This window comes from Chiloscyllium plagiosum, chromosome 18 (assembly GCF_004010195.1).
Source record: "Chiloscyllium plagiosum isolate BGI_BamShark_2017 chromosome 18, ASM401019v2, whole genome shotgun sequence".
Classification (NCBI taxonomy): domain Eukaryota; kingdom Metazoa; phylum Chordata; class Chondrichthyes; order Orectolobiformes; family Hemiscylliidae; genus Chiloscyllium; species Chiloscyllium plagiosum.
The window spans coordinates 1,328,552-1,341,416 of NC_057727.1; the positions used below are offsets into that span (position 1 = coordinate 1,328,552).

At 45.8% G+C, this 12,865-nt stretch overlaps 1 protein-coding gene across 1 annotated transcript in view; it reads right to left on the bottom strand.

Moving 5' to 3' along the window:
- Positions 1 to 9,900, bottom strand: part of klf15 (Kruppel-like factor 15) — a 12,393-nt gene extending 2,493 nt beyond the window's left edge. Inside the window, exons 1-2 of the mRNA XM_043707550.1 lie at positions 9,815 to 9,900; positions 2,001 to 3,082 (exon numbers count right to left, since the gene is read on the bottom strand). Of these exons, the coding sequence (XP_043563485.1) occupies positions 2,001 to 2,989 (989 nt within the window). The 5' untranslated portion in view covers positions 2,990 to 3,082; positions 9,815 to 9,900. The remainder of the gene's footprint in view (positions 1 to 2,000; positions 3,083 to 9,814) is intronic.
- Between the last annotated feature and the right edge of the window lie 2,965 nt (positions 9,901 to 12,865).

Consider the following 12,865-nt stretch of genomic DNA (forward strand, 5'->3'; position numbering starts at 1 on the left):
CCCAGTCCTGAAGAAGGGGTACATCTGAAACATTGACTTCTCCACCTCCTGATGCTGCCTGGCTTGCTGTGTTCTTCCAGCCTCCTGCCTGCCTACTGGTGATAAATGTTAACATTCTGTTAGTTTCTGGATGACTTGCTGCACCTGTGTACCAACCTTCATGATTCATGGACCAGAAGGCCCTGATCTCCCTGCAGCTCAGTAACCTCTCCCCATTTAGATAATATGCCTCTTTTTAAATTCTTCTTTAATCCTCAATTAACCCCTAGATTCCTCAATTGAAATCACCAGAACAGATTACCAGGGCATCATGATGCTGTTGCGTGTGGGATCATGCTGTGCACAGATTCACTGATGAGTTTTCTACAGCTGAGACCACACTTCCTGTGGCAGTGAATCCCGCCCACTCCCCACTCTCTGGGCGAAGACATTTCCCCTCAGCTCAGTCCCAATGGCTCACCAATCTCCTGAGACTGTGATCCCAGGTTCTGGGCTTCCCGGTCATCAGGAACACCCTTCTTGTATTTGCCTTGTGTGGTCCTTCTAGAATTTCCTGCATTTTTATGATTTATTCCCTCTGTGTATTGACCAATTTCTGTCTCAATTACTGACCCTGGGAGAGACTCCAACAGGCTGGTAAATTTCTGTGGGAGGGTTTCTCACCCACTCTCTATTCTCAGTCTCAGACATTTCATTTCCTATCTACGGACCTCTTGTTCCTGACCCTCAACGACTGGGAATTATTGACTTCTATCTGTCCTCCTGAAACATTTCCATCATATCATCCTGCAAGCGGTGTTATTCTGAATAGAAAGATCTGATTTTTCATTTATTCAATCTTTATTCAATCATTCATTGTAATTGTTTTTTTGTAATTGTTCTCGATCTGTCAAAGTACGGAACCAGTCAGAATTCTGAATTTTCCAACCACACCATGCAATGGGAAGACTAAAGTGGAAAATCTCCCAAGTGAAGCTGGGAAGACGTGCATTTTAATCACACACTTTTCAATGTCAACACATTCAGAAATCCTTCATGGCCAGTGAAATGTGGGCATTATTATAATGTCGGAAACATGGCAGCCAATTTACACACAGCAAGATCCCACAAACAGTGACAATATAACTGAGCAGCTCATTGACTTCAGTGACGCTGTTCAGACATTGCATGTTCTTTGAGCTCATGCTAATGTAATCTTTAATTTAAGATCTAGGAGGAAGTTGGGATTAAATCTCTTTGATTAAATCTCATCTTTTACCAGAGCTTTAATTCACAATTTGTCATTTTTGGTGAAGTCAGTGGGCACTCCCTCAACTCTGTCAATTGTTGTAAAAACCCATCTGGTTCACTAATACCCTTTAGGGAAGGAGATCTGCCGTCCTCACCTGGTCTGGCCCATATGTGACTCCAGGCCCACAGCAAGTTGGTTCCTAATTGCCCTCTGGCGACACCCATGAATGGATAAATACAAAGGTCAAAGAGGATCAGGCTGTTCTGCTTAGTTTTCTGGCCAATCTTTTAGCTCCAGTCAATACCCACAGGTTATCTGGGGCAGCACGGTGGCTCAGTGGTTAGCACTGCTGCCTCACAGCACTAGGGACCCAGGTTCAATTCCCGCCTCAGGCGACTGTCTGTGTGGAGTTTGCACATTCTCCCCGTGTTGTGTGGGTTTCCTCCGGGTGCTCCGGTTTCCTCCCACAGTCCAAAGGTGTGCAGGTTAGGTGAATTGGTCATGCTAAGTTACCCGTAGTGTTAGGAGCGTTAGTCAAAGGGAAATGGGTCTGGGGTGGGTTACTCTTCAGAGGGTGGGTGTGGACTTGTTGGGCTGAAGGGCCTGTTTCCAGACTGTAGGGAATCTAATCTGCTCCTGGTCCTGTTGTTGTTTATGAAGGACGAGATCAGTGTCAATTACTTTATTTATTACGAAATGCTCCGAGGTGTCATGAGGTGGTGAAAGATGTGACAGAAATTCTTATTTATAACAGAATTTTCAAACTGACCTCCATCCACACCCAGGCCAAGTGCAGGCAAATGGCTTCTCTCCTGTATGTCTCCTTAAATGAGCTTTCAGATGGCTGCTCTTGGTGTACATCTTGGTGCAGCCGGGGAAGGTGCACTTGTGCATTTTCAGAAGTTCTGCTGGGGTCCCTTTTGGAAACTTGTGGCCCAGGAGGAGGGCACCTTGGCCCTGGGAGCCTTCCACAGCTCCAGCCGTGGGCTTAGCGGCTACAGGAACCGGCGCGATCCTCACGTACTGACGGGAGCAGTTCAGACTGGAGGACTGCACAAACTGAGGCACCAGGGTAAAGGTTTGCCCCTGAATGTTGACAAGGAGTTGGGCAACCTTCAGGTCAGTTCGAGGGTGTGGGTGACCCTCACTGCCCTGCTCCTGCTTCACAGGCTGCAGCTGAAGAAGGACAGGGATGGCTCCGCCAGGTGTCAATGCCTGTTCAGTATTCCTCACATCTTTCATTTCCGACTTGGCTTGCATTGAGATCACTTTGCCCTGCAGCATGATGGAGGAGCCCGGATCATCACTTATCCCCTCGGTCACTTCACTTTTGGGTTCATCCTTTGAATCCACCTCCATGTTCTCCTCAAGGAATTCTTCAATTTCCTCCAGGGTTGGCTGGAATGGCCGCAACGCATCCCCCTCTGCCCCAAAGCTGGGAAATTCCACAGCTTCCTCCTTGATGACGGGATGGCCAGCCTTCTGGTCCCAAGCCGGAGTTGGGAAGCTCCTCATGGAAGCCTGGGAAAGCAGGTAATCGATGATACTGTCTCCACTGTGGCTGCTGGAGGAGCTCCGGGAGCCAGAGTTCAGCACCAAGGAGTCAGGGCTGGAGCAGGAGCAGGAACTGGAGCAGTCACTATCATCCTCAGACACAGGAGACGGTAACATCCGGTAACTGCAGCTCTCCATCATCTTACCGCCATGGTAACCCAGCGGCAGGAAGTGGCTCTTATTGGACAGCAGGTGATCCACCATGGCTACCTGTAGAGTGATGTAGATCAATGATGGACCAATGAGATCACCCACTATCTGGGCTCACATCCACAGGAAACCAACTGGACCCAGCGCCTAATAAACAAAAGAAGATTTATATTTACATTTCAACTACACAACAGGATCCCACTTGAAATACACAAACCTATTTCACATTGTTTATGTTCACTAAGGGCAGGGACAGCACGGGGTTAGATACAGAGTAAAGCTCCCTCTACACTGTCCCCCATCAAACACTCCCAGGACAGGGACAGCATGGGGCTAGATACAGAGTAAAGCTCCCTCTGCACTGTCCCCATCAAACACTCCTAGGACAGGGACAGCACGGGGTTAGATACAGAGTAAAGCTCCCTCTGCACTGTCCCCATCAAACACTCCCAGGACAGGGACAGCATGGGGCTAGGTACAGAGTAAAGCTCCCTCTGCACTGTCCCCATCAAACACTCCCAGGACAGGGACAGCACAGGCTCACTATGTGAAGTGCTCTGAGGAATTCACCTATTGCACACGTCCTGCCTCAGTCTGTATCTGATCTGCTCGGTGTCAGCTGACTGCAGCAAGGAGAATGTGAATCATTTGCACAGTGCCATAAAAAGCCCAGTGACAGGGGACGGGACCTGTCCCCACAGCACACCAGAGTCAAAGTCACAAGATGTGAGTCTCAGTGTGATCAGATCCTAACCACAGTGTTTTGTGTTTGTTCATTGTTCATTCTCTTCCTTGACCTTCTCACTGTCCACTATACTGTGTTTCTGGCTGAACTGAAGCTCTGGATACCTACAGGCTATTCAGCAGTGGAGGGACTCACAGGTCAAACAGATTTAAGGTGATTGGCAAAGAACTGAAAGTGAGGTGCAGGGAAGCGATCTGATCAGGTTACTGTGTTGTTGGGAAAGGTGGCGGAAACAGAAAGACTCCCAAAAGGGAACTGAATATTAGGCTGGAAAAAAGGAAAATCTTAGAGAGTCCATACAAGGCTTTGATCTGCAGCTTGATCATTGTCATTATAGCCAGGCTGTAAAAACAGGGGAGTGCAGGACTCCTGCTCAGAGCTCGATGCTGTAGCTCAGATGGGGTCAAATATTCAATAGTTTAACATGGAGGCTCTTGTGATGAAGAATATTTTGATAATGAAATGGTGGGAGGGGTCAGTGACAGGGGGAGAGTGCACACAGGGCTGTGGGAGGGGTCAGTGACAGGGGGAGAGTGTACACAGGGCTGTGGGAGGGGTCAGTGACCGGGGGAGAGTGTACACAGGGCTGTGGGAGGGGCCAGTGACAGGGGGAGAATGTACACAGGGCTGTGGGAGGGGTCAGTGACCGGGGGAGAAGTGTACACGGGGCTGGGGGAGGGGTCAGTGACCGGGGGAGAGTGTACACAGGGCTGTGGGAGGGGTCAGTGACAGGGGGAGAGTGTACACAGGGCTGTGGGAGGGGTCAGTGACAGGGGGAGAGCACTGGAGGCAGTCTCTGACCCTCCTGCTGAGATTCTCTGCTCCTTCCTCTCAAAGGGTTTGGATTTTGATTCATAAAACCTTGGGTCCTCTCTTTATCCAAGGCCTGATGTTGTTTTTTTCAGTCACCTTGCCAGCCCCATATCTCCCGTCAATATGGCAGCCCATGCATGTTGAAATTCCAGCTGGGATCCATTGTCTGCAGTCCTCCTGTTGGCCCAGATAGTGGCCACTGTGTTCTCTCCCCAGGTGGACTGGGACCAGGCACAGCACACTGTGTAACTTGAGAATTCCTGCTTCTTTAATACAATCCGGTGGTGAGGATATGACTGACTAGGCCACCTGGAAACTAAAATTCAAATGAGCAGCTGGTGCCTCAAAGCTCCTTCCTGAGACATTTTGAAATTCTGTTGTAATGGAGGGAACGTACACAGCACGCTCCCACAAACAGTCACGAGGTAATGACTCAGGGATCTGCTTTGGCGATGTTGACTGTCTCACAATATCCTGAACTCCCTTCTCCTCTGCAGGATGGTACCTTGGATCTTACACATTGAGCTGGGGGGTGACATTTCATCTGAGGAGCAGATCTTCTGACTGAGTGCAGTACTCCCTCACTGTCACTAGACCGTCAGCACGGTGCTCAGGCCTTGGAGGGGGACTTGATCCAGAACCTTCCAACCCATCGGCACAATATCACTGAGTGGGGTCTGGTTCTGGGGAACATGTCAGTCAGACAGACTGAGCAGCAATCTCAGTAGCTTCATTGTTCACAGTCCTGGTGTGAAATATTTAGAAGTTTTGTTTTCAATGGTCTACCCTCAATTGGTCTATCACGCGTCTGATCTCTTCTTTCCCAAAAGGTTGCACAAGAGGGGAAAACTACTCAGTGACTGTAAGATATAGGATTAGGCCATTCAGCCCATTGACTCTGCTCCGTCATTCGATCATGGCCAAATTGTTTCTTAACCCCATTCTCCAGCCTTCTCCCTGTAACCCTTGACCCCCTTGTAGTCAGGAACCTATTGATCTCTGTTTTAAGTACACTCAGTGGCCTGGTTTTCAGGGCCCTCTGTCACAATCAGTGCCTCAGAGTCAAAGAGAAGTTGTTATCCAGTTAATAATGTGGAATCTGAGAGAGTACTGGGGCTGGGGGCTGGGTACGGTGAGAGGCTGTGTCAGGGTCTAATGAATATCGGTAAGTTTCTGGCCTCAACTGTCATGTATTTGCACCCTGCCGAGAAGGTTGGACCTTGCACAGCTCTGAAACCTTCCCGGCATTTAAAAACTGTCCATAAACATTAGTTAAAAGGTTGTAAAAGTCATAGAGTCCAAACCAAGATCATCAACGGTCCAATGTTAGACTTTAGAGAAATGCATCCTGAGCTGACCACGCCCTCACTCTCCCCTTCCTTCTCTCTCTCTCTATTGTCTCACTCTCTCTCTCCCTGCTCTCTCTCTCTCTCCCTGACACTCTCCACTTCTCCTCTCCCTTCCTCATCGTTCTTTCTCCTCTTTCTGTCTCAGAGTGTGGTTGTGGTCCTCACTCTTACCAGGGGAATTGTGAAAGTGCGAAAGGTATCAGTTCCAGACCGTTCCTTCTGATCCAGGCCTCATCAACTGACTGACTCTACCTGACATCTCCAGATAACATCAAAATGCAGCACAATCTATCACAAACACTAGGTCCCCTTAACAACTGAACACAAGTTTCAACAATGCAGTTAATTTTGATTCTCTACTTAGTGCCTCACGTTTAGTGCATTAAAAGCTAAAGTAAGATTAGACTACTTACAATGTGGAAACAGGCCCTTCAGCCCAACAAGTCCACACCGACCCTCCGAAGAGCAACCCATCCAAGCCCCTGCATTTACCCCTTCACCTAACACTACAGGCAATTTAGCACAGCCAATTTACCTAACCTGCACATTTTTGGACTGTGGGAGAAAACTGGAGCACCCGGAGGAAACCCACACAGACATGGGGAGAACGTGTAAACTCCGCATAGACAGTTGCCTGAGGCGGGAATTGAACTGTCATGCAGCAGTACTAACCACTGGGCCACTGTGCCACCCACAAGTGATGTGTTATTTTTTACATGGCAGTGTGGAATCAGCTTTTCAACTCCAGTAAAGGAATTGTGTGAGAAAGAGAAATAATGAGAATTTCAATGTTCTATCTTGGCTTGGTTTTCATCTTTTCTTCCACAAGCATGCATACTTTCCACTGCTGGCCCAGACATGCACCATCTATTGTAGCCACTATCTCAAATAGCATCTTCCAATCCCATGACCTCAATCACCCAGATTAAGATGTGCACCAGAGACCTGCGAACACTACACCTACACATTTCCTTTCAAATCAGACATGACCCTGACTTGGAAGTGTATCATCATTGTTTTGCATTGAAAATTCCTGGAAGTGTCTCTCTAACAGCACCACAACCATCCCTAAATCTCAAGAACAACAATAATTCAAGAAGGCAGCTCTCCAATGCATTAGGGATGGGGAAAAATGTTAGCCTTGACAGTGCCACATGCATGCAGTCAAAGAATAATTTTAAAAAGAAATTTTAGTATCTGAAAACCTGTATATTTACTGCAGGGTGAGCAGATAAATGGATATTGAAATGACTTGCATTCTTTAGGAACTGTTTGTAAACCAGAAACTCTCACAAGTAATATAAAAGGAAAATATACATACCTCATGTTATTCTACACAGGATTACATCAGTGTAATTTAAATAAGCATTGTTTTTTTGTAAAGCTTCAGACAATGACATTGTTTGAGAACTCCAAAAGAAAACACAGTGATGGAAAAAAAAATCACAGCGACAGATTTAAAACCTGTCACCGTGTTGGAACGAGACAAAGCTATTTGTAGCAAATGCATGCCCCAAATCTGCCACACAATCTCACTTCATTGCTCCCACATGCGAGGCACAGATGTCATTTTGACTTGTGTGGTTTGTGTTTATTTTAATTTTAATTCTTTTAAATACAGATTTTATTTTCAATGTTGAACACCACCTTTTATATTTTATGTAATGTAGGAATTTATGGCAGTCAGGATTTTGTGAGTCAGAGGACATTACAATTATTTGCCAAGGATTGTTTGTGTGAGATATTCACTCAGAGGCAAAATTTTATTGGCTGTGCATAAATCATCCAGTATCATTCACTGTCACTTCCACCACCTCCAGCATGGTGCTACCATCAAACCAATACTGCTCCTTACACATTGAGATTCAGACTGGAGTATCTCAGGCAGTGGGTGACTGCACAATCATTGCCCCCAAGCCTGTTTTGTCTTTAGCTCTATCATTAAGTTAAATTCTTCAACTGCTCATGTATGCTAACTCTATTATTTACACTTGTATATATTAGATTATCAAATATATCTGTCTAGTGCAGTGTCCATTCTAGATGGGTGCCTTTTCTCTTACTTACATCAGAATCATGATTTACTTGAATCTCACAAGTAGCCTTCTAGGGAAGTTCAGGGCGTGTAACAGCTGTCCTTTTCACCTTCTCCCTTCACACTGCCTGAAGTCTGTAACACTTCCTCCAAGTGAACAATAATTTGCCTCAACTTCTTTAAATATATTTTATTGTACGGCCACTCACGACGTGGACTCCTTAGCACTGGGAAGCTAAGTGCAGGCTACTTTGTGGAAAAGTTTAATTCTATCCACAAGCTTCCAGCAACCTGTTGGTTCAGTTCTCCACCTTGCTTCCATTTTGACAAAGAACGACAGGGCATAGATTTAAACTGATGCGCAAAAAAACGTGATCTGAAAAAAACACAACATGTAGTTAGGTTCTGGAAGGCACTACCTGGAAATGTAGTGGAGGCAGGTTCAATTGTGACATTCAAGAGGGGCACTGAATAGTTAATTTGATAGAAATGGTGTGCAGGCATAAGGCACACTGGTGAATGATGCCCAGATAAAGACACAGTGCAGGCACGATGCACCGAATAGCTTCCCTCTGCACCACAACAATTTAGTGTCTCTGTGATAATTTTATATCATAACCTCTGCTCCCTCTTCATTTTTTAAACAGTATTTTTCTCTGCTCTCTTGTCTCTTTCACTTTAATTTTACTGATTTAACTTTAACTGATTTAAGACCCAGCTGTGCACACCTCCTCAAGACACAACCTATTCCATTCTAACGCAGTTTGAATTTGCAACATGAAATGCTTTGTCATTTAATCACTCTACTCTCCAGTAATCACAGACCTTACCTTTTATTCTTTATCCCACCTTCACTTGCTCTAAACTTTATTGTATTTCCAATGTTGAAAGGGTCGCGGACGTGAAATGTTAACTCTGTTTCTCTCTCTCCACAGATGCTGTTGGATCATTGTAGATTCCTTGTTTATATCCCAGGCTGTATGTTCGGAAGCTGTCTACCTGCCTGCATTGTGGGAATATCTTCGCTCCACACACTACATTGCTGTGTTTTAAAAAGTCAGTTCAGACTGTGAAGGACAATATCGCACTTACAATACAGGCTGACTTTTCTAAGAGTGGGTGTGATTTTTTTAAATGATAAGATTAGACAAGGTGATTATATCTCCCGGAATTAAACAACCTCACACACCTCATTCACACGTTACAAATAGCAACATGAGCAACAATACTTTCCATTCTACCCAGTAACATCAGGAAAAAGAAAAATATCTGGTCAGATCATGTGACTGTGAGAGAAAGTTTGTTCAGTGAAATGTTCAGAGGCACCAGCAGCTCTTTTCAAAGTTCCTTCATTTTGACCAAAACAATGACTCACTCCAGACTGAGGGGATATACCAGTCGGATTCTGAATTGGCAATAACTGATTGTAACCTCCGATTACAGCTGCAGAAGTAATTCCACTGATATTTTACTGAACAGCTCATTCCTCTCACTTTTTTGCTCCCCTACCTTCCCTGTCTCTCTCTCTCCCATTCCGATCTCTCTCTCTCTCTCTCTCTTCCCTTCCCTGTACCTGTCTGTCTCTCTGTCTCTGTCTCTCTCTCTCTCTCTCTGTTCCCCAAACTGGCCCCATATCAGTTTGACCGACAGTAACCCTCCCAACTCCATTTCCCCAGCCAGGACTGTCAGTTGGAGCCAAACTCGGCAAATTCACCGACAGTGCAGGGGTGGGAGGGCGTGAGAAATGAAGAAGACGGGGAAGGAAAGGAATAATTCCAAGGCGCACAAAAGTTTCTGAAACACTGAGAGAAAGTGACAGCATTCAGAAAGTGAACTGTCACTGATCAGAGAAAATGTCAAAACAGAAACTCCACTGGGGACCATGGGTCACTTTGCAAAATCAAAGCGAGTTGCATGAACAGTGGGCTGTGACCTACCTGAAGCAATGTGTCATTGAAGCCGGCTCTAGCTGTCGCTTGTGTGTACAGTGTTAGAGGATTCACTCTGTCCACATGTGACTGCAGACTGAGCTCTCTCATTGCTCAAGAAAACACAAGGCACTACATGGGGGAGGCTCGCCTAATGACCCTACTCTCATTGGTCTGGCATCCTACGTGGGGGCTGGTCCACACAACCTTTCAAAACATTCTTCTTTCATGTTTAGTTTGCAACAGAGAGAAAGAAAGAATAATCAGAATATACTGGCTCAGCTGTAGACAGCTTGTGACTCATAACTCCCAGGAATTGTGTGCGTTCTTTGCTGACAGCTCCCACTCTCCAAGTTCAGCTCAGAATGAGTGCTTCCCATTCCTCTCTGATGTGATCAGCCATTCACAGCCTCTGTACAAGGAGACCATCAGGGAATGCTGTGTCTGTGTGTGTGTGTGAGAGAGAGAGAGACTCTATACATGTGTGTGCATCTGTGTTTCTCTATATGTGTCTGTGTGTCTTTATGTGTGTGTGTGTCTTTATACATGTGTGTGCAGCTGTGTGTCTCTGTTTGTGAGAGCGTGTGTGTGTCTGTGTGTTTATGTGTGTGTCTGTGTGTTTATGTGTGTGTATATATTTACTCTGCTACTGCTGGATTCCATCTGACAGTGGCTAGGGGGAAACAGGAAATTATCCATGAGAAGGTACTTTGGCATTCATTCAATAACAGAAAGTACTGGTAAGGTTCAGTAGGTCTGCAAAGTCTGTGGGGAGACAGAAACACTTTCGAGCCTAGTTGGTTGTACATCCTCTGTGTGTGTGCCCATCACAGATATTGCCAGAACTCCAGAATTAACTGACTTGTGTCTATAAGAACTTCGGCTCACCCCAGGGTTGGAACCTATTTTGAAAGTAATTATTGGCAAGGCCAGAATTTATTGCCCATCCCCAATTACTCCTGTCCAGAGAAATCCAAATTGATCCAAACAAAAAGAGCTCTGAAGTAGGGTCTCTGGACTTGAAAGATGATGGGAATCTGACTGAAATGGTGGTCGATGCAGGAACTCTCAAAATATTTAAGATGTTTTTAGATGAGCATTTGAAATGCCAAGAGCATACAAGGCAACTATAAGACCATAAGGTATAGGAGCAGACTTAGGCCATTCGGCCCATCGAGTATGCTCCACTATTCCATCATGGCTGATACATTTCTCAACTCCATTCTTCTGCCTTCTCCCTGTAACCCTCAATCCTGTTACTAATCAGGAGCTTGTCTGTCTGTGTCTTAAAGACACTCAGTGACTGGGCCTCCACAGCCCTCTGTGGCAATGGGTTCCACAGATTCCCCACCGTCTGGCTGGAGAAATTCCTCCTCATGTACAGGCCAAATACTGGAAAATGGGGTTAGAATTGATGGATATTTGATGACCAGTGAAGACACAATGGGTCGACAGCTCTGTTTGTTGTAAAAATGCGAATCTTGGATTCTGTGGTAAGTAATGCTTCTGTCTGAGCTGTGGCTGGCTGGAAGGTGAGAGATTGGGAACAGGCTACAGTTTCCTCATTGTATCTGAGCTTCCAGTTAGGAACTGGAGTGGGATTGGTATCAGTACACCTGATAGGCTGAGACTGACACTGGTCAGGAGAGTGTGGAGGATCAGATTTTACTTGATCCTCATTCCAAAACTAATCATTCCCAACAAATCCCTTCTGTCCCTCTGATTGGTAACTCCTGATCTGTGGCAATTGCAAGACTTTCACAACATAAACATTTGATTACTTAAAATGTTATTAGGAATGAATCTGATATTGATCCTTTCAAACAAGTGTGTATTTAATGATCTTGTACTCTCTGTCACTCACACTCATTCTCTCCTGAGATATCTCCCAGGGGTCACTGATCCCTTCCACCTGTATTGGACAAACTCCCCTGCACTCTGATTTTTCTGTAACATCTTCATCCCCAGTGTTTCAAGACATCAAACACAAAGTGCTGGAGAAATTCAGCAGGTCTGGCAGCGCCTGTGAAGAGAGTAACAGAGTTAATGTTTTGACCCTTCTTTGAAACATTGATGTCACAAGGAATTAAGGGCTACGGGGAGAATGCGGGTAAGTGGAGTTGAAATGCCCATCAGCCATGATTGAATGGGGAGTGGACTCGATGGGCCGAATGGCCTTACTTCCGCTCCTATGTCTTATGGTCTTATGGTCTTATGGAAACATGAGTTTTTCTGACCTTACACAGCCAGGGACCTGGGTTCGATTCCAGCCTCGGTCAGTGTGGAGTTTGTACATTCTCCCCGTGTCTGCGTGGGTTTCCTCCGGGTGCTCTGGTTTCCTCCCACAGTCCAAAGATGTGCAGGTCAGGGTGGATTGGCCATATTTGATTGCTTCAGGGATGTATAGGCTGGATAGCATTGGTAAATGTGGGGTGACAGAGATAGGGTAGGGGTCTGCATGGGATGCTCTTTGGAGAGTCAGTGCAGACTCAATGGGCCAAATGGCCTCTTTCGACACTGTAGGGATTCTATGACTTCTTGTTCTCTACATTAAAAGTGGGGACAATTCTTTCCCTTCTGAAGATTAGAACAGAGTCCATTCAACTCTGGACCCCACCAGTCAGGAAGGAGAGATTGGCTTTAGAAAGGGAGCCGGGCTGATTCATCAGAATAATCCCAGGGCTGAGAGACTTAACTTACAAAGACAGATTACACAGTTCGGCCTGTATCCTCTTGAGTATCAAAGATTAATGACTGAACTGATCAACAAGTTCAGAGAGAGATTAATGCAGTCAGTAACGTTGATTGGGAGAAATTAATTCTTCTCAAGTAGGGGAACAGAAGTTTCAGGGGTGAGGAGTTGCTGTCATGCTGAATCAGTTAGTTCATGTGTTTGCTGGCAGTGCTTGAAGGGTAAGGGTTCAAGACCCACAGCAGATACTTGAGTACAATTTCCCGACTGAAAGCAGTATAGATGGCATTCTGCATTCTTGGAGGTTCGGTCAGACGAGAAATTAAACTGAGGAACTGCCTGCTCTCTCTCTCTCTCTCTCTCTGTGA